This window comes from Xyrauchen texanus, chromosome 13 (genome assembly GCF_025860055.1).
Source record: "Xyrauchen texanus isolate HMW12.3.18 chromosome 13, RBS_HiC_50CHRs, whole genome shotgun sequence".
In the NCBI taxonomy this organism is placed as follows: domain Eukaryota; kingdom Metazoa; phylum Chordata; class Actinopteri; order Cypriniformes; family Catostomidae; genus Xyrauchen; species Xyrauchen texanus.
The window spans coordinates 24,850,936-24,872,805 of NC_068288.1; the positions used below are offsets into that span (position 1 = coordinate 24,850,936).

General features: G+C 40.7%; 1 protein-coding gene across 4 annotated transcripts in view; it reads right to left on the minus strand.

Annotated features, from left to right (window-relative positions):
* Nucleotides 1-9,776: 9,776 nt before the first annotated feature.
* The window catches only part of LOC127654087 (cAMP-specific 3',5'-cyclic phosphodiesterase 4B-like), a 188,225-nt gene continuing 176,131 nt past the window's right edge, over nt 9,777-21,870 (minus strand). For 3 of the 4 annotated variants that reach the window (XM_052141072.1, XM_052141073.1, XM_052141074.1), the window contains 9 exons: nt 18,176-18,269; nt 14,869-15,041; nt 14,680-14,778; nt 14,430-14,594; nt 14,193-14,292; nt 13,942-14,096; nt 13,552-13,674; nt 13,109-13,291; nt 9,777-13,006 (listed from right to left, as the gene is read on the minus strand). In XM_052141072.1, the coding sequence (XP_051997032.1) occupies nt 12,638-13,006; nt 13,109-13,291; nt 13,552-13,674; nt 13,942-14,096; nt 14,193-14,292; nt 14,430-14,594; nt 14,680-14,778; nt 14,869-15,041; nt 18,176-18,269 (1,461 nt within the window). In that variant the 3' untranslated portion in view covers nt 9,777-12,637. Of the gene's footprint in view, nt 13,007-13,108; nt 13,292-13,551; nt 13,675-13,941; nt 14,097-14,192; nt 14,293-14,429; nt 14,595-14,679; nt 14,779-14,868; nt 15,042-18,175; nt 18,270-19,079; nt 19,575-21,870 lie in introns of those variants that run through there. The other variant, XM_052141075.1, reaches the window with a different exon arrangement.

Genomic DNA, 21,870 nt, shown 5'->3' on the forward strand with positions numbered 1-21,870 from the left:
CTGTAGTCAGTTTACAGATGCTGTGCTGACTTGGCAGCGATTCTCTTGTTATTGATAACAGCAAAGGGACCGCTAAAACCGGCCTTCTTTCCTTCCTTCCGTGCCGCCAGGACAAGGGGCCAAAGTTTATTTCGACTTTCAATGTCCGCTTTGGAGAGAGATTCCTTGACATAGAGAGCATTCTTTCTGAGGTAGATAGAATTCTTAGCTTCCATCCATATGATGTCGCGGTATCTCCGCATGGCGAATCGAATGATGATGTGTCGCGGCGAGCCCTCCGGACGTTGTTTGCCTACACGATGGACCACATCCACAGTCTCCTCCAGCTTGTCTTTGATTCGTGGAACCACCCTGGCAAGATGATTCAGGTTGATCGTTCGGACATTTTCTTCCTCACGTTCTTTCACTCCAAGCAATTTCAAACACCATCTGCGGCTGTACATTTCTAGCTCTTCCACTCTAGACATGAGAGAAACATTCTCCTGTTGCATATGTTGAATCGAAGCTTCGGCCTTACCGATCTTTTCGCCGTGAGTGGCAACATCTGAAAGGAGTCGATTGATGGTGTCAGACAAAGAATTCACAGCCGCAGTTGTGATCTCAGTGGAGCTCTCGATGCGTGTTATCTTTTGAAAAACCGCGTCTTGCTTAGAGTTCAGGGACTGAATAGCGTTGAATATCTCAGTAATCGAAATCAGCTTTTTTCTTTTTTCCAGGAGGACTTTTGCTTGGTGTAGCACAAGCATCAAAATCATTTTCAAACTTATCTTGTGATCTAATGGAGGCATCTCTAGATTCAGGCACGGAGTCATCCATATTTTGGTCTAGAGATTCACGCGACATCAGACTGTCGAAGTTCCACGAGGCGCGCAGGTTCCTATTAACTAGTTTTTTGCCCATTAAACTCAAAGGCGGGTTCCAGCTTTTGTTTTACAGTCTTTAGCGAATAAAACCATCCGCCATAGGAACAGAGTAACGACCCGTTGACCAAAAAATTCCTTCTTAACCAGAAGAGGTGCAAATTACAGACCTACTCAGCAAGATGCCATCTTGGCCTGGTCATGTGTCTTTGTCATGTGAATTCCTGTTCTCCTCATTTGTTCCTTTAATGCGAGTATCTGGTTTCATGTTTCTTGTTATCTTATTATTAGTTCTGCTTTATTAATGGCTCCTGTTTATTAGTCTTGTTATCATGTTAATTCGTTTAGTCTCATCATAGGTGTCTATGTCATGTGCTTACCCTTGTCCATGTTTTTAAGCCCTCATGTTTGCCACTTTTATGCAAAGTGTTTTAGAAAGTAACTTAAAAGTAAAATATTATGACTATGATTAAAGATAATTAATTTGTCATTTAAAGTAGATTACTTTTAAAAAAAAACTTATCCAACACTGGTTGTCACAATGAAAACTTGCCATTAAATGCAGCAAAATGTAAACAGTAAAAGAAAAACAAAATTGAAAGAAAAAGCAAACATGTAAAAGCTTACACAAAAATACTAAATAATTATTTTTGAAAACAGTTATTGTAATTAAGTAATAGTAAAAAATTACAACCCCTGCCCAACCTTATATGAATGCAAAAAACCCTTGTAACAAAACAATTTTTAACAATTAAAATCTAAGCTCTTTCCTAAAATCGAAGTGCTATTTATTTTTTTATGTGTTTAATTATAAAAAAATTTTAGGGTAAGAAAAAAGGCAAGAAAGGCAGCAAAAGATCTTTAACTACTCAGATCAACTGTATTTTTGCCTCTCTTATCAGGCCATAATGTCATGAACTGCTGTGCAACAGAGAACAAGCAAGAAAATAAATCAACCTACCAGCACACAGGCTGAAACAATCACCTCTGACACAACATCAACACTGAAACCCTAGACAGCTGCCATAAGGGCATCCATTGAGGAAGCAAAGAGGACCCGCAACTAATGACTGTGGAAGATGAATTTTTTAGCGCTCTCTGGTCAAGCAGGTTAAACAGATAGTGAGAGGGAGGGAGACGTTAAGAAAGGGGAGAAATTACATTTTTGGTGTCCAAGACAGAACAGAAGAAAGCTCTCTCTGTGTAAGCCTATGGACAAGTATGACCAATGATCGGAGGTTATTGGGGAGAATGGGAATAACTTCCACATTTGTCACAGTACTAAAGAATAAAACAAGGACTATACTCACCAAGCCCCTTGTCTGATCCCATATGGGAATTTCCAAGAAGAATGGAAATTATATATCTTTAGAACTTGGCAGAGCCAACCCCATAAAGGCCATGTCAATCTAAGAGTTTCAGAATAATAATAATAAAAAATTATAAACTGTTTACAAAATCCTTATTTTTTTATTTCTATATATCTTTTTGTAAAAAAATTATATAAAAAAAGAAATCTATAAACATCAAGTAAAGTGCTTTCCTCTCCTGCCAGAAGTAGCCAGTATAACACTGTTCGGAATAGTGTAAAGGTAACTAGCTGGTACATGCTGGGCAGTGTGTTTAAACCTCACTCCCCTGGCCTCAAGAGGTGCTCTAGCGACTGATGCTAGAGGCTGTAGCAATTAGACTCTTTGTTAGCGCATCCACCTACCATGCTGTAGACCAGAGTTTCCGCTAGAAAAAAATGGTGCCGGTCAAAGTGACCGGCAGAGGTTTCGTTTTACGGACATTTTGATGATATGCCGGTCAAATATATCGCCTCTTAATTAGTCAAGTTGAGGAAAACTGGAGGCAGTCTATGTAACTTAAAAAATGACATAATCAGGCCGTATAGAATGCAACATATTATTATTAGCTTAACTTTCAAATAGACGAAAAAACCCATGAACGTCCGATTGGCGTCAATCAACGGCAATTGTTTTTTACTGTGGTTTCACACACACATTCACTTTTTGAAACATTGAGGCACGGATGTACCTAATACAAATAAATAAAACATCTCCAGTTAACTAGCAGATCATTCATTTAGTCCGTTATTAAATAAGAGATCTAGCGCTAAAATCTGTTGTTTTTTAAATCAAGCTGAGCGCTCGTGTCCGCTGCTATCAGTTGCATGGACGACGCGCTGCGCGAGTTGCGCAATCTTCACTAGGACACGCGTTTCATCTATCGCCGTTGCGGAGACTCTCTATTAATTCCGGTGAAATCACAAAATAAAATGCACACAAACGTGTCCCTGCTTGATATAGACTGTAACCATGCACTGATGAACATAGGCTATTCAGTTTTGATAGAGAAAAAACTGCACGAATGCGCGGATTAGAAGCACTGATCTATCTATAATGAGATGTTCCTGATTCACCATCGCCTGGCCTCTGAAAAAAGCTTTTAAAGCTAGTCTGCCTGGGCCTGGCCATATTTGAAACGTCTCACTCAATCGCTCGTTGTTTAGGTCTATATTGCAGCCGTTTTAGGCGTGCGCTTTATTTGAAATGCAGCATGCGATGTTGTTTCATAACTTTCAAACGATAGAGCCTGTTCCTTTATAACATAGCAAGAGATCGGTGTAGTTTTGCTTTATACATTTTAGGCTTATTCTCAAATTCAGATTGTGTTAGGGGGACGGGATTATTAGGCAATTTTAATCGGACAATTTGACCGGAGAGATTTAATTTTGTCGGACATTTAATTTTTTTACCGGACAACGGAAACCCTGCTGTAGACGCCAGTTCAAATCCATTAAATTACATTAATTTAGTTAAATGTTCCTCTGACAAAATAATTTTTCATACAATGATAAAAATTGTATATGATCTCTGTACCAAATACGCAGTAATAAAAATCATCCAACTGCAGCAACTAAATGAATATTGCCTGACTGACGCAGGACACCTGTCAGGATTGTAGGTGAAGGCAGACAAGAGACGAGGATCTAACTGCAGCGGAACTTTATTAAATAAGAGGGCAACACGAAAAAAACACGAACAAAGGAAACATCCACGATGGGAAAAAGTAAAACAAAACACGGAAGGCATACAAAGGGTTAACCAGGGGATAAACAAAGATGGAACAAAACACGGAAGGCATACAAAGGGTTAACCAGGGGATAAACAAAGACGGAGAGCAAGGATAACAGGCGTCCACATACATCAATGACCGACAGGGGAATGGAGAAACAAACGGGATTAAATATAGCGACACGGGAAGATAACAAACGACATTCAGGTGCGGACAATAACGCTGTGGCAGTGGTGATGAGGGCCGGGAACCATGGGAAATGTAGTTTATTACACAGACAGTGAAACACGGGGCGGACAACAAGGAAAACGTGATATGGAACGTGATAAGTGACATGCGAAACAGAAAACACGGGGCAGACAACACAGGAACGTGACAACACCTGTGTACACGATACCATGATAAGAGAAAAAATATATATTTTCATTCAGTGTTAGAAAATTATAATATATTGTAAGTACTGCTAAAATTTGCCATAAATGTGTGTATTTAGACTGACTTGGATCTTTGCATGTATTGTATGTCAGTGTGTGTTTGTGTGTTTGAGTGTTTATGGATTTAATTTTAAATCAATTTTGGTGAGCTGGCTAAGCTGGAATTCTTGACACTCTGCAGCCCCTATCTGGGAGAAAGAGTGCCACCAGCCTCATCTCCTATTTGGTTGAAAGTTAAAAATAGCTGGCCATCATCATGGGATTGATTTACAGCCGTCATTTACAAGGCTAACACACTCTCAGGGGTTTCTTTGAGCACTCTGCATGATGTTTGTAAACCCTTCATTATCCATACCCTTGGAATATATAAAGCTAGCCTTCCATCTTCAAATTATCTGCAACAAAGGCAGACTATAAGTAATCACACCGGATGATGCAGAAATGAATTACTGCAAGGTGATGGATGGTACCTGGAATGAAGAGGAATGTGTATGCATGGCCTTACTTTGTTCTTTTGGGAATAGCAGGCATCTATGTTAAAGCTGTCTCATAAATACTTACGATTGGGATTCATTAAAATAGGGTCCATGAAGGCAAGAAACCCTTTAAGTTAAGAAAACCTTAAGTGACAATACACTTACAGTACAATTATAAATAAAGGTTTTATGTACTCAAGGTGCTTCTTGCAATAGAATAGAATAGAATAAATGTATACAGATCCAAATACTGAAAATATTATTTACATACTGTATGTGTACTCTAAAAGCTCAGATTTATGTGCATGACATAACTGATAGGATAAAATCAATAAAATTACAGTATACAAAATTATAACAGAAAAAATACAGTTCATTGGAAGGAGGGGAGGAGTTACTACAAACACAGTGAACAGGGAGAGAGAGCCCTCTGCCCAAGGAAGACACGGTTTACCAGTGAGGAAACCATTTCGTGGAATATACATCACCCAGGGTTACTTAAGGAGGCAATCAGCACTTACCTCAGTATGGGGGCCTAAGTGACGCATGTACTGGGGCGGCGGCGAGCCTCTCCGAAGACTTGTCGGCCGCTGGGCTAAGGAGGAAGAACGTCCAGGGTTCACTCTTTTGTGAGCGGAACTGGGAAAGAGCGCACACCTTCACTTCAAAGGAGGGGAAAGGCACTATGTATAAGTGTTACACCCGGCCAGCTGAACCGAACTTACCTGTGTGTGTCACCTGATAACACACAGGACAAAACTGGCTCAACCCTGAGTTTATAAAACCTTGCAAATGTGTTAGGTGTTGCCCAGCCCACAGCTCTACAGATGTCTGCAAGAGAGGCGTCACGGGACAATGCTCAAGAAGCCGCAACACCCAATGTAGAGTGGGCTCGCAGGCCAGCAGGGGGCAGCACATGCTGGGCATGGTATGCCATAGTGATGGTGTCGATAACCCAGTGAGCGATCATCTGTTTGGAGACAACGCTTCCTTTCCGCTGTTCACCGAAGCAGACAAAGAGCTGTTCGGAGCTTCTAAAGCTCAGTGTGCAATGCCAAGCAATGCCAAGGCTGGGTCTGCCTCCTCCAGGGGCAGCACTTGCAGGTTCACCACCTGATCCCTGAAAGGGGTCATGGGAACCTTGGGCACGTAGCCCGGTCGGGGTTTCAGGATGATGTGAGAGTAAGCCGGACTGAACTCCAGGTACAGTTCACTGACTGCCTGCAGGTCTTCTACTCTCTTGATGGAGTTGAGTGCCATCAGGAGGGTGGTCTTTAGAGAGAGTGCCTTTATCTCAGCTGACTCAAGGGGCTCGAAGGGAGCACCCCGAAGGACCACAGAGATGTCCCATGAGGGAACGAGGTGCAGCCTGGGGGGGTTTAACCTCCTCGTGCCTCTCTGAATCCTGATGATCAAATCATGCTTCCCTAAATACTTACCATCCACTGCATCATGATGAGCCGATATAGCGGCCACATGCACTTTCAAGCATCTCTGGGGGTCTTCGCTTCGCATATTTGCATAGCTCCAAGGGCCAGCTGTGTGCCAGGGCATCTGTGCTGAGGGGAGCCTCAGTCAGAGAGTACCAAAGCGGGCAGTGGGAGGATTCTGGGGAAGCAAACAGGTCCACCTTTGCTTGGCCGAATCGACTCCAGATCAGCTGGACCACCTGAGGGTGGAGTCTCCACTCTCCCCTGAGCGTAACCTAACGCAAAAGCATGTGTCCACTGTGCTGTTGAGGTGGCCAGGGATGTGAGTGGCCCACAGCGACTTGAGCTGCCGCTGACTCCAAAGGAGGAGACGACGGGCGAGTTGTGACATTCGACGAGAGCGTAAACCGCCTTGGCAGTTGATGTACGCAATCATCGCTGTGTTGTCCATCCGGACCAACACATGCTTGCCCCGGATCTATGGCACTAGCCTCCTCAGGGCAAGTAGTCCCGCCAGCAACTCGAGACAGTTGATGTGCCAACACAGTCGTGGGCCGGTCCAAGGGCTGACGATGGAGTGCCCATTGCACACGGCACCCCAGCCATGCTGGGAGGCATCTGTCATAACCACGACATGCCTGGGGACCTGGCCAAGGGGAACTCCTGCCTGTAGGAATGCTAGGTCTGACCAGGGGCTGAATAGATGGTGACAAGCCTGCGTGACGAGATTGCGGTATGTGCCGTGGCGCCATGCTCATCTCTTGACTCGGGTCTGTAGCCAGTGCTGAAATGGTCTCATATGCATCAACCCAAGCAGCGTGACCGACGCTGAGGATGCCATATGCCCCAGGAGCCTCTGAAAGGATTTCAGTGGGACCAGCATATTCTGTCTGAATGCATACAGACAGTGCAGCACCGTCTGCGCACATTCGTTGGTGAGGCGTGCTGTCATCGAGACCGAGTCTAACTCCATACAGAGAAAAGAGATGCTCTGAACAGGGTCTGGAACAACATGTCCCATGAGTGAGCTAGGATTAGCCAGTCTTCGAGATAGTTGAGGATGTGGATGCCCACTTCCCTTAGCGGGGTAAGGGCTACCTCTAAGACTTTCGTGAAGGCATGAGGAGACAAGGAGAGGCCGAAGGGGAGGACTTTGTACTGGTATGCCCGATCCTCGAAGGCAAACCGGAGAAAGGGTCTGTGTCAAGGAAGAATTTAGACATGGATGTACACATCCTTCAGCTCTACTGGTGTGAACCAATCCTGATGCCGGACGCTCGCTAAAATATGTCTCTGCGTGAGCATCTTGAACAAGAGCTCGCAGGTCCAAGATTGGCTGCAACCCCCTGCCTTTTTTCGGTACGATGTAGTAGGAGCTGTAAAACCCCTTCCTCATCTCGGCTTGAGGGACAGGCTCTATCGCATCCTTCCGTAGAAGGGTTGCGATCTCCGCGCACAGGCAGCGGAGTTCTCGCCTCTCACCGCAGTGAAGCAGATGTCGTTGAACCTGGGCGGGTGCCTGGCGAACTGAATCGCATAGCCGAGTCGGATGGTCCTGATCAACCAGTGCGATGGGTTGGGGAGTGTGAGCCATGCACCCAAGCTCCGTGTAAGAGGCACCGAAGGAACTACTGCGTCGGACGTACCAGTGGGCGGGGCCTCATGATGGGGTGGAGCCCAAGTTGCTGAGTCTAGAGATATCAAAGCACTTACCTGGCTCCTTGTGACTGCTCCTGAAACAGGGGAGGAAGATCTTTGTCCTCGAAGCCCGTGGAGACCATCACATCGGGTGCGGGTTTGAGCCACGGCTGGGCGCGCAGAAGTGGGAGGCCCGGTTCCGGGGCGCCGTACCTGCCAAATAAAGCCGGTGGCCGGCGGTCGTGATGCTTGTGTTTGTGCTGCTCTAAACTAAAGTGTAAGAGCAGTGCAGATCGGTTAAGAGCAATGGTTTGTGTTTTTTTTGGTGTTTTTTTTTACATGCATTTTTTGACATTACACATGTTAGCCAGCAGGTGGTGGCAAAAGATAATTTTTATGTGTAATAAGAGCCAGTTAGGTGAGGTGAATCTGCATCAGCTATTTACATACAGCACTATATGATTGCATGTATTACTACTACTAAAGCTAGGAAATTGCTTTAAATGCCTTTAAAGGAGCAACTACGGCTCATCACAGCTGAGAGACACAACAGACTGATTAATTACACAAACTGAAGGTGCTTATCTTTTTTTAGACTTTCCACATTGGAGTGGATACACTGTTTAAAATGGAGGACATGCAGTTTCTATAGTGAATGACTCTTGCACACCGACTACCGCGAAATAGTAAGAAATACCCCCACTTAGACCGCTGTTTTTCCACTGAGAAAGCTGATCTTCAGAAATCTGACAGCATCTCTGCTTGGGAGTGGCAACAGGTGATCACACATGCTCCATATCTCTCTCTCGCTCTCTCTCTCTCTCAAACACACACACAAACACACTCACACACACACACACACACACACACACACACATCCATCCATCCATGTTTATCCAATAACTTTTTAGAAACAGCACAAACCGTGATACTGTTTCTGAAGTGCCAATGTTGAATTACTAACAGAGGCATGGATGCATCATTTGTTTTGAACCAGCAATGGCAGATTCTGATCCGTAGTGTAAGAAAGAAGATCCATGCACATATGCGTTTATATGACCGTACTCATTTTTTTAAATGTACTTGTTCATTGAACTGTTGTATAGAAGCAATTTCACACTCGAAATCATGCTAAATGGCCCTAAATCAGCACTGCAGTGACTACAGTGCTGATGTGTATATATATATATATATAAGGCAACTTTCAGCTACTCTGGCAATGCATCGCAAACTGGCAGATTAAAATAAAGAATGTGAAGGATCTCAGTCCTGAAATGACCCTTGTTCATCTGACTCCATCTGTCCCCATCTGTCTAGCTTCTTTCTTGCCTTACAAAATTTTATCAGAATGATTCACGCACTGAGCTTTCACTCTAGACTGTGTCATTTAAGGACGGACGTAGCTCGAGGAATTGCGCAGGGACTGATATTCTCTGGATGTGATGCAATGAGACCTGTCATACGGCATGCATTCAACTTTAAACAAGCTGACAACAAAGGGTTCAAATGCAGATATCAAGACCTCATAAAGATCAAGGTTACTGGTTATTCATGTACAATATTTGTATTTATCCATTGTAAAACCGAATTGTGATCGATTGTTCTAACTGATTATACTGTCTGAATGAAATTATGTTTTCTTTTATGAAACATGTACTGTACATGTCAATATAATGGACTGGGAGAATAAAAATGTAAAAAAGGAAAAAATTATGTTATATTGTTTAAATCATTCAGCTGGATAAAATTATAAATGAATTATAGAGTATGAGCAAGTATGTACAATAATTTGATTTGCCATATAATAATTTCCCAAAGCGATGAAGAAAGACATTGACACATGTAATATATTCATGCTTTGTCTTTAATCACTTTATAGAAAAGTAGCTTCAGATTTTATTGAACACAATATACAATATTATTAACATACATTGTGTGAAACATTGAATATTCACCTGCAACAATGTGGGATTACCAGACGATTAAAAACTCATCCCTCATGCAGATAGCACTAATTCTGTTGAATCCTTTTTGGACTCAATCGGACCAAAATATCTCAAACATAGATTAACAAAGTTATACTGACAATTTGAATTTCAAAACTGCTAACAAGGTTAGAAAAATAGTTCACATTAGCACAAATAATTACAGAAGATCACGTAATTATATCGATTTCACATTGTTGTTCAGAGATTGTGATGTTTGTGACCAATTCCTCCCCTGTAAATTTAACACAGAATATGTGTAATCACAGGCATTTGTGTAAAACATCTGACCCATTTTTAGCAATCTCCATTCAAAATGTTGTATATATTTGAGGGCCACATTCTGTGGAGAATCTTGTGAGATATCGACTTATCGATGTTACACCAAACAGTGATATACAAAGCTTCTAATATCTGACAGATGTCTACAGTATGTATTTATGTCTTATCTACAGACTCTCCCCATTATCAATGGGTTGCATGTCTCATAGGCTACTGTTCTGGGCAGTTGAAAATTGTGCAATATATTCATACATAGTATATATAATATATATTTAATTATATTAAAACATAAACAATATTACTAAATAAAACAGGCTCAGTCCAAGAGCCCACTACACAAGAAACACCACCAATGTTCGGTAATGCAAGTGCATATAAATAAAAAAATGTACAAAGAAACATTCATTCTTATGTACAGTTAACGGTAATAAATACACTGTTATAAACAGCAGAGGACCGATTTGAGCGCATATAAACAACGTCAATGTAAGGAGTCATAAAAAGCGTGGGCTGGTGATTGAGCAGAGACACACACACACACACACACACACACATTGGTGTGGCTATCCTTATGAGGACTCTCCATAGACATAATGGTTTTATACTATACGAACTATAGATTCGATCCCCTAACCCTACCCCTAAATTTAACCCTGACAAAAAACTTTCTGCATTTTTCCATAAAAAAAAAAAACAACGTTTAGCAATATGATTTATGGGGACACTACAAATGTCCTCATAAACCACATTTACAGCATATCACCCATGTAATTACCAGTTTTTAACTGAAACAATATCCTCATAAACCACCGAAACCTGCACCCACACAAACACACACACAGTTTTGTGTAGACATGTACATATGTGCGCACAAACATACTTTTGCATGCTACTTTGGCCATTAACTTTTTCCACTGGCGAGACTTTGAGCATAAGGTAGTTAAAGTACCTCAAAGCATGGACTACACACAAACGAAAAAAATGTATGAGACACAAGTATGAATGTCAATGCCATGAAATTCATTACTCAACTGGCATGTTGAAATCGGCTGAGGATAATTATTGCAGTACTAGCAAAAGTTCTGTTCATATATTTAAGTTTTTAGATCTGGAGCAGATACATGCAGATTCCCCTCACAATATCTTACAATCAGATCTCGATATATAGTTTGAGATGAGAATAGAGTTCAAATCCATTTACGCCAATTATTTGTTTTATTTTTTAACCTTTTATTTAAAGTGACCCAATCTAAGAAGGGTAGAGGGAACATTTTCTCAAATGTGCTTGTACCAATGTGCCAATAAATGTCAAGGGTTAAAATGCTAGTTAGATTGCTCTAAATCTGTTTTTCTTTTCTTGTGTTGGTGAGGTATGGGTTGTGATATGGGAGGAATAGTAATGTATATTGTTGAAGGAAGACAATTTGAAAGCAACTACATTTGTATGCAAATATAGCTTTGGCTTCCCCTGTGATCTCAGGTAATTATGAGACCCCTTGTGATTTGATTAACATGGAATTGGATTTGTTTTTTTGTAATATAATCTAAAGATCAAACTAAATAAATGGAGGTCAGGGTCTTTACATCTGAGGGCATTTAAAGCTTTTTGTGCAACAATTGTCAACAATATATTTGCCTAATAAAGAATTCTTACCCAAATGTGGATGTTATGATGTATAGTTATTTTCTTAAAGAAACAGAGTTTGTGCTCATAGTTAAAAAGTTTGACAAAACTGTACAGATTAAACAGAAAGTGCCTGTTTCATCAGAATAAACATTTCATCGTTTTCTGATGATTTGTCATATGTTTGGATGAAGTTATATTGCCAAACAAAGGAAGACACTGAGGTCTCTCTCCATCTTAGTTATAAAACAACTCTGCAGGTTCTGTCTGGTTGCTTTAGAAAACAAAGACATCTCAACATACAGTTATACTAAAACGTGTTCAATAAATAAAAGACTATTAAAAAGTCAATAGCAAAAAGGCACACAGTCTTTAGACAAATGGTACAGAAAAGTAAACAGTTTCTCTTTCTTTACAAATACTTGTTCTTCAGTAGTTCATGTTTTACCCCATAACACACCTATAGATTTACAAAAAATCTGTGTTTGTAAAAAAAAAAAAAAAAAGAAAATCCTCTCAGTAGTGTCTAGTCCTCAATGCCTGGTAAACATACGAACAAATGGTCAATGTTGGCCCCAATCCTTCATGTTTATCAAAGTCGCCTGTCAGTCTATCAGGTCCAAAATGTCTGCAGCATTTATTTCCTGAGAGCTCCTACCAAACCGTCTCCAAACGCAAGTGCAAGGAGGGCAAGACATCCTCCTCCCACGAGGGCCTAAAAGCATCCCATGTGGGCTTTTTTTTTTTATTTAAAAAAGCATCAACTGCAAGATTGCTACTCTCGCAAGGGAAAAAACAGCTTCCACCTAGTGATGGACAACAAGGTCCTATGTGTCGACCGGTGAGGTGTCTTCGGTAACTATCTGGATGAGTGTAGTGGATGATTCCATTTCGTCTGCTATGTCTTCATCTTCTGCTTCCTCTTCCTCATCTTCCTGGCTCTGTTCATCTTTTTCCGTGCCCTCTGAGTCCTCCTCCTCTAACGTGAGCTCAAACTGAAACTTGTCGGGCCCTGATCCCCCACCGTTGCCCTCCTTGTCGGGCTGGTAGAATGGTGGTGAAGGGCTCTGAGGAATCATGCTCTGGTACCAGTTCCGATTATCCTCCAGTGTGTCCAGGATATCCTGGGCATCCGGATGCACCAAGTCAGCCCAGGTTTCCCACAGCGGGTGAACGATGTAGTCAATAAATCCCACCTAAAAAGAGAGAAACATTTTAGATGTCATTTAAAAAAAAAAAAGGCTCTACAGCCCTCTAAGTTAAAGGGTAATTTGTTGCATATTAGACTGGTAACAAACCTGTGATTTCTCAACTGAAGCCGTGTGTTTATCGCACATGGGACTGATCTCCATGCCACGTTCCCTCTCTCTGTCGCCCTGGTGAAAGAACTCATCCATGATACGGTCAGTCCATTGGCGGTACAGTTCTAGAGACTTGGTGGGATTGCTCAGGTCGGCACAGTGAACCATATTCCTCAGAACCTGCAATAACATCTCAATTCAGTTTTTCAGATATGAACTGTGGGCCAATTGACTAGTCCATTCCAATTCCTCGTGTTCTTGTAATTTATCCTAATCATCTCAAATTGAGTACAGTACAGTAAGTGAAGAACACAAAGGAGCAAGTTGGAGATCGTAAAAGGGTCAGAGTGGGTCGATTTCCTAATGATCCAATCTGGCTTGGACACTCTGAACTCTAATTAGTTTAATTAAGAATGAATGGAGGGCAAGGTGAACTGTACCTGTATCCTATCTGTGTAATTGTCCAAAAGCAGCACTCCTGAGCTGGTCACTTTCTTTGTCTCTACCATTGTCTTCAGATCAGCCAATAAGCTCATGTGCTTAGACATGTCTGTGGCCAGTACCTGAAAAAAAGACACATTTAAGCATATGAGCATCTAAAGAATTATATTGTGAAAATGGTAAAATAATGTTAACCTAAAAAAGTGGTAGCAACTAAATTGACTGGTAAAAAAATATAATTTAACATGCCTGAAACAAATTGAAAAATCTAGTTTCACACAACTATTTCCCACTGACAGATCAAGTAGAAACAGCATGTTAAGGTAACAATTGCAGTTTACCACTTTTTTAAAGTGTAGAAGGCTTGAGTACAGTTTGAAAAATCTCACCATGTCAATGACCATTTTTCGGAGGGATTGCCTCTGTTTCTTGGTGAGGTTCTGGAAGATGTCACAGTTCTCCTCCTGGAGAAGTTTGAAACCCACGGCTAAGTGGTGGTTCTCCAAAACCGACTCATCATTATACATGAGTGCTAGCTCGGAATCTGAAAGAAATTATGCATTGGTTGCAATCAATCCATGTTTCTCCAGAAACTCTATGTTGAGAGCAGAGCTATAGAGTGGGATCTGTGGGAACTCACTTGTATTGATGAGAAACTGGTTTGAAACACCTGGATGGTCCACATCATGGATGGCTGCAGCAAAAATGGCAGCCAGGATCTCAAGATCAGTGAAGACAGCCTGTTTAAGAAAGGAACAATGGTGAATAGCTTGAAAAAAAAAACCATCATTTACACAACAAAGCTCCTCTTTGCCATTAAGATGAAGGCACTTAAACATGGTGGTTACTCATGCACACTTGCAAAAAGTGTTCTTACATCTAATGCAGGTGTGGACAGCAGAATGTGAGTTGACTGGGCTACATCAGCAGCATGAAGACTGTTGTGATAGGACACATCTTGGTGGTAGTGATCCTCCAGGGTCATCATATACATTACAAATGTATCAGCCGGTATTTTAAATGTCTTAAGCAAGTCTCGTTCCTATCAAAAGAAAGAAGTAACACATTGATATTGCAAATTAAAAACTGTAAAATGTTGTAAGTTGCAGACTAGGAGGAAGTCTTACCTGGAAAATTGCGTACATAATGCAGGTGAGAGGCCGATTGTTTGAATACTCTGAAACAGTAAAGATGTTCAGGCCCCATTTGTTCAGGTCTTCTAATTCCTGAAAGAGGTAAAAAGGAATGAATTCTCTAGGAATTCTCAAAATCGAACAGCACGTCAAACAGTGAGTAGCAACCAGTCTTTTCCATACCTTTGACAGTAGATCCTCTTTGTCAGTTTTGACGCCAAATCGAGCAATGCCGCAGTTGAGGCTAGGCCCGTGGGAGACCTTCTTTACACCACTGATCTGAGTCATCAACTGCTTTTTCTTTTTCTCCCGGGCTTTTGGTGTAGGCGAGGGAATCTCCATCTCATTCTGTTTTTCTGTGAGGAACAGCGAGACCAAATAGATTAGAATGATTTTGGCTACTTTCCTATTAAGCATATAGTGCAAAATTTGAGAAAAACACTTCAGTAACTGATCCTGACAACAAAACGCCAAGAAACTGAGATGTTTCTCAAATCTATCTGTTCTATCCATCTCATGCTCACTTAGTTGAGAGTGTCACTTGTTGCCAGATCACATTCCAGAGTGCTCAATCTCTTCATTGTAGTTTCCACACAGACGAGACACTTACATGCCCTAACAAAAGCCCATTGTTGGAAAACCGGTGGCCGTGTATTGAATTTCCCAGAGTGACGCAAGCAGGCGACTTTGGCCCAGGTGCAGTGCCACAGCTGAATAGCTCACATCTGCAGTGTATGTGTGCTTTTTGGGAATTCATTGCCTACAACCAGGGCAGAAAAGTCAGCCACTCAGAGCGACTTGAGACCTGTGCCTTGCCACTGAGCTATTCAAGTGGGGCTCACCCCTCCTTTCCTTCTCCTCCTTTTAGACTCTCCATTTTAACTGTGACACAGCTGTCAACAAATCTATGTGGGCGACCCCACGTCTGTGCCTTCAATGGGATCTCATGAGAATTCGTATGTATTCTTATGTAAAGTTTGGTTCTAGCAAATGTACATTCTCTTACGTTTGCATATACACTAAACGTGATAAACATTGACATATTGACAGCATCTAAATGTCATCATTTTACGTATTAACATCTATAGCAACTGACAAATGTTTACATGTACGGTTGGCAAGGATTAAAATGGAATAATTCATAGAATTTGGCAATGTTTCTGAATAAATTATTGTGATTCAATTTTTCTGCCTTTTACGTGTTTTATATGCTTAATAAATGGTTATGGTTAGGTTTAGGAGTACAGTAGGTGTGGCATAACATTTTCTACATTTTAGATGCTTTCAAACATCCTTATTGTGCATTTAATGTCTATCCAAATGTCCAAAATGTACATTTAAATATTACAAATATTAACATACAAATAGCTATTTATATGAATGAGATCAGGCTAATGCCTTATATGGCATTTACAAAGGTCAACCCTCAGGTGATATCAAATGACAAACAATGTTAATAGAAGTGCAGAATTATCTTGAGACTGAAAATTTCATCTGAGAAATTTAAATTTAATCTTAATCATCTTTTTTTATTAAAAAATCTAAACATCCTCAAAACAAAATACATTTATTTGGGAAGCAAAGTTGCATCAGATATGAAGACTTTTTTTAGATCTTGAATTAATTCATTTTAGTAAATATTAACTTTTTTTTTTTTTACAAAAATCAATTTATTGCCAGTGGTTTAAGGTAAATAAACTTAATTCAAGATAAATTCTCTAAACATAAGTCATATTATCTTAGTCAGTTTTTCTTCTCAAGTAAATTAATTTTGTTTTATAAATGTTTAGATATTTTTACTGAAAAGTAATACATAAATATTGATTAATGAATGTGTGCAGTGAATAACTCATTCATTAGGGTTAGGCTATGAAAATCAATCATGACTGTTGGAGATTTCATCATTGAAATATTCCATTTATGAGATCCAAATCCAAGCCAATGGGTTATGAGCAGACGGTATTCTTATTCCCATTTTGTCAAGCCCCACAAGGCTTACTTGGTTACTCAGATAAAATAGTTCTCTCTTGTCATAAACCACTGGCACATTGTTGGAAGAGTGTAATAATGCCTGCTAATAGCCTTTGATGTGTTGTGAAATGAGAAGAGGTGAAATGTAAGGGTTGGTTATTATCCACTTCCCTCTGTTAAACACTAACCCGTGCCGTAATCACCACTGCAGTCATTCAGATGGGCTTCTATCCTCTCTAATGACTGAAGACATGTGAGGACATCCCATTAGGATGACAGCCCGTCAGAACAGAAATGGATGGAGATGAGGGAGCACTTGTTTCTCTTTAATCTTGATTCTCTTGTGGTAAAACTACAGCTAATAAATAGAAAATGCCTCCCATATGATCCTTATGAAACATTCGCCATGCTCATTACAGCCAATTTGCCTATTTTCTCACAAACGTCCATCACAGTTATTTTCATGCCAACTTGCTCCTCTTCCTCTGCCTCCCTCCTCTCAGGATTCATTGTCACATGCCACCCTCATGCCTCCTTCTCATCTCCAAAACCAAACAACCAAAGGCAAGCCACATGCATAGGCTGTGTGTGCAGATGCAAGATAAAAAATACATAATATTTGGGTAAGATTTAATCTAGCTATCTCTGCTATACTTGCTCGCTTTGATTGAGACAGGCAGTGAACAGTGAAATAAGAGAGGCATGAAGAGAGCAGCCACACGTGAGGCAGCGCACAGATGTTTCAAAACTTAATCTCAGTCAAATCAAATCACTTTAAATCCTAAAAAATCCTGCAACCCAGATGGCAAATCATTACTGTCAAAAAAAAATCAATGTAGGTAACCTGTTGGCAAATAGCTTTTCTTGTTTTAACAATAAACCTAACAAACTTTCATTTGATTTCTGCTTAAAACAAGACAATAATGGGTGATATCTTTTTGGGCAAATTGCCAGTCAAGAGTGCAATACTGCTGCGAAAAGGTGTATGTCGAGTGTGTGCGTGTCTCCTTGAGAGCACAGAAACTGGATGAGTCACAGGTTCTCTTGCCTGGATGTCCAGAGCTGGGGGTTTCACCATCAGCATCACTGTACAGCAGGATCCCATCCCCCTCTGTCTCCCCCTCCCTCCCCTAATTTAACTCTCTTTTCCACCCTCCCCTTCCTTTTTCCAACTGCTACATTGGGGATATCTCTCCACTGTGCAAATATGAGAGTCAGATACCATCTCATGGCATTCCACAAACAAAACAAGCCTTTATATTGTGTGCCTAATCTTTTAATGCACAAATTTCCTCTGTTTACGGATATTTACAGACTTTTTGTGATTTTTTTAATTAATCTGATTTATTTTCCTATTCTGTGGCTTCTGTTGTTTTGTCTGGTCTTCACCAACTATCAGTTCAGTTCTGAAAATGACGCATCCCAAATTTGCTCAATAATGGCAAGTGTAAAGCCAATGTTAAGTTATGCTGCGTGTAAGTGTTCAAGTGTATGTAAGAGTGAATGTATAAGTGATTACCTAGGAAGGTGTTGGAGATGAACTCCGACACCTGGTTGCCAGATCTACTCATCTCAGAGAGGTGCGTCAGCTCCCTGTTCAACATTCTCTTGAACTGGAAAAGACAGAGAGGGAGATACATTAGTCAAAACCCTGAAAACAGGTTAAACATTGAGCCTTCACTAGGGCTGCAATTCTAGGATGCCCTGCAAAAAACATTTTTAACATTCATTTATATATACGTGCATTGGCACCTCAATGTGCTATAGGCATTTTCGTTGTTTAATAATATCAAATAAATGTCTAATAATATTGCATATCTTAATATCTTGTCCTAAATATCTAATCCTAAATACTGTAATTACCTAATATTAAATGCAGATACGTAGAGAAAAAGACTGAAATGTCGTAAAAATGTCAGGTAGATATTGGTTGCTATATCATATTTTTTAATTGCAATTATTCAACTGTTTGCCAAGTTCTGATTTACACATAGACTGTAAAGATTATAAAGAATGTATAGTATGTACCACAAGCAATTTTGTGGTTCCATAAATGACGCAATGTTGGTGAGAAATAAATAAACAAATGCATATATAATTAAATAAGTTGAAAAATGGCAGCCATATCCTGCGCCACATCTCTGAATTTTAAAGATTAAAAGAATAAAGGATACATCACAAAAACAAAACCAATATATCTGTTTTTGACATCCAAATTAACATCTCAGCTAAATTAAAACAGAATCATCTGAAATAAACAGCCCAAAACAGTGATCAGATCTAGACATTCCTGCACAGGAAACCACACAGAGAGATGTGCAGTAGGTATTCCTCTTCACTGTCTTTCCAGACCACCATCAAACACAATTACGAACCCATCATCCACCATCCCACCAAAAACAGCTTATTAGCCACATACACACCTTAATGTAACCCCAGGATACAGAGAGAAGGTAATTGGCCTCAGGCATTTTGGATCGTATTTAATCTCCCGAAATCCACAACAGCACACTCCTATACCACGAAAGGAATCAGCCAGAGAGAGGCAGACGAAAGGGATTCTTCTAGTTGGGAAAACGAAAAATCCCCTCTTCTCTCCTCTACTCTGCTTGGTATGGATTAGTAGCTCAGGAGCAGACACAAACTGTCGCCGTGGCGGCTCTCAGCTGAATCACTCCAGCGTAGACTCTCCATGGCTGCGGATGGGAACGAGGGGCGAGAGTGGACGCTAGCCAGGATGGGAACACCCGTCCTGGGCTGGAGGATCCGGAGAGTGTCGAGAGTTGGAACCGATGCGGAGGGTCTGAAAATGGCAATGAATTATGGAGAAGCTGAAGGAGTGGAGCGGAGGGAGGGATGAGGGAAAAAGAAACACTGGGATGCTCATCTGGCTGGAGGGGGGTCTTCCTCTGCTGGATTAGTGCCGCTCCAGTGCTGCAGTACGTTCTAGCTCTCTCATCATCTCTCTCAGTCTTTCTCCCTCTCTTTCTGCTCCCCTCCCTCTCTCATGTCTCTCCTGTTCTCTAGTCTGTCAGCCCCAGCAACATGCTTCACACAGCACATATGATTTGACAGAGAGATGGGAAAGGAGGGGGGAGCCCCCTGATTTTTTATGCAGGGAAAGAAAGAGCGAGAGAAAAAGCCATAAAGGGAGGTCTAAGGAAGCCCTCGCCTTTTTGCAAGCAATTCATCAACCTTCATCCTTGAGGGATTCCTAATAGAATAAAACATTAAGCCCTTTTATATCCATTTAAGTGACATAAGAATGAAGGTGAGAGCTTCAGATGAACTATGTTCTCTTTACCCTATTTGGGTTTTCTAAAAACTTAGGATAGGCTCTTTTTTATTGCATTCCCATAATGAATGAGAGCGGGGGAGAGGACAGAAAAAGACTTGGATAATTGCCTCCCTTTTTTTTTTTCGGTGACATCAAACCCCCACCCCCCATCTACCTGAACACCAATTACCAACATCCCAATGCCATGGCAACAGCATCATGTGACATGGGCTGTTGCTGCAGTTTACATCCCTCCCTGCCCTAAAACGATGGCTGCCCAGTGATCAAGAGGACCCCAGTGCATTTCAATATCATCTACCATATACTGCCAAACCAAGTCCTAATTTATTTGAGTGGTGAGGAGGCAGATGGCCAGAATCAATGAGATGTCCTTGCTATAGCCCACAGAATCCATTGACAGGAAAAGTCCCAGCGGATACGACCGATACATTTGCTGTAGGCTGTCCTAATCGTCGTGCTCACAGATGACTGATAACCCTACCCAAAAATGATGCAATACCGAGTCAACAGAAAGTAGATGCGCATCGATTCATCACTGATATACAGTAGCGGAAAAAGTATGTGGATCCTTCGGATTTAATACCTAGATTGCTGCATAAATTGGTCATAAAATCGGGCAAGCACACACTGTAAGAAATGCTTTATCAGGTAACCTACAAATGTGCTTCATAAGGTCACATCTAAATTGACAGTTTTGATCAAGTCAAAAATACCACTTAACATCATTAAATTAACCTGAAAACATTAGGTTACACTAGCAAACCAAATTTTAACGGTTAGGAATAGTAGGAATGTAGGAATGGCTCCTTAAAGTAACAATAACCATTTTTTACAGTGCAGTCTTCTTAAAAACAGTCTTCTTAAATACATTTGCAACTGTGCTACATTGATATTATTAATGTTAATGGTTGTATGAAAGGTGTTTTTCGACCCTCAAAGCAAGGAAGTTGGTCTCAGATTTGTGGAATTATCCTGAGGAGAAATGAGGAGGAGCTAAAGAGGATTCATAAAATGATTTCGGATTTTCTTCAGAACTGAGAAAGAGTGTGTGCGTCTGTATTCGTTGCATGAGAAAAAGAGTGTGGGAGGGAGAAAGGAGAGAAGAGAGAGATGGCGAGAGGGGGAAGAGAAAGATGAAAAATCGCGGTGAATCTCTCTGCATTATGCTGCAGTGGGGGTTCCTCGGCTGTGTATGAGGCATCTAGTCAGAGATGTAAACAACTTTGACATATCAAAGACGTGCTGCTTTCCACGCCTCACATTTCTCCATATCATCTTTATGAACAAATCTATGTGAGCATCTCTCTCTAAGTCCTGTGAGAAACATGACTGTAGGGGGCGGATGTGCACTGAATTCTGCTCTAAGATCAATGAAGGTGAATGAAGGGAGAATTTCATTTTCAAAGACCTTCAATCTTCATTTAGTAGAGAGATACCTCAAAGACTATAAAATAAAATTAATATAGTTTATCAATTGCTTATAGCTTTTGACGTCTGCACACAGTCCATGGACTCCTTGTGTAATACATTTAGTGAAAAAACACAACACTATCTTGTTAGTAACGATTTATAATAGGGTTCTAAAACGTTAACATTTGATAATGTGTAAAGTATCTTGAACTAACATTGAACAATAGTTTTGTGCAATTATTAATATTGGCTAATGCTAATTTATAAATATACTATTGTTCACTGTTAGTAAATGTTACATCATAATGCACTAACTAATGTTAACATATACCATTTTAGTTTAAAAAATAGATTAGAATATGCAAAAATTCACATTAAAAAAGATGAATAAATGCTGTTAAAGTGTAACTGGGTTAACGTGTAAATGTTTTTTTTAGGAAAATGGTTTTCACTCATTTCAACGTATAGCTACGTAGTTGGCTTTTTATTATTTATTTATTTGGTAA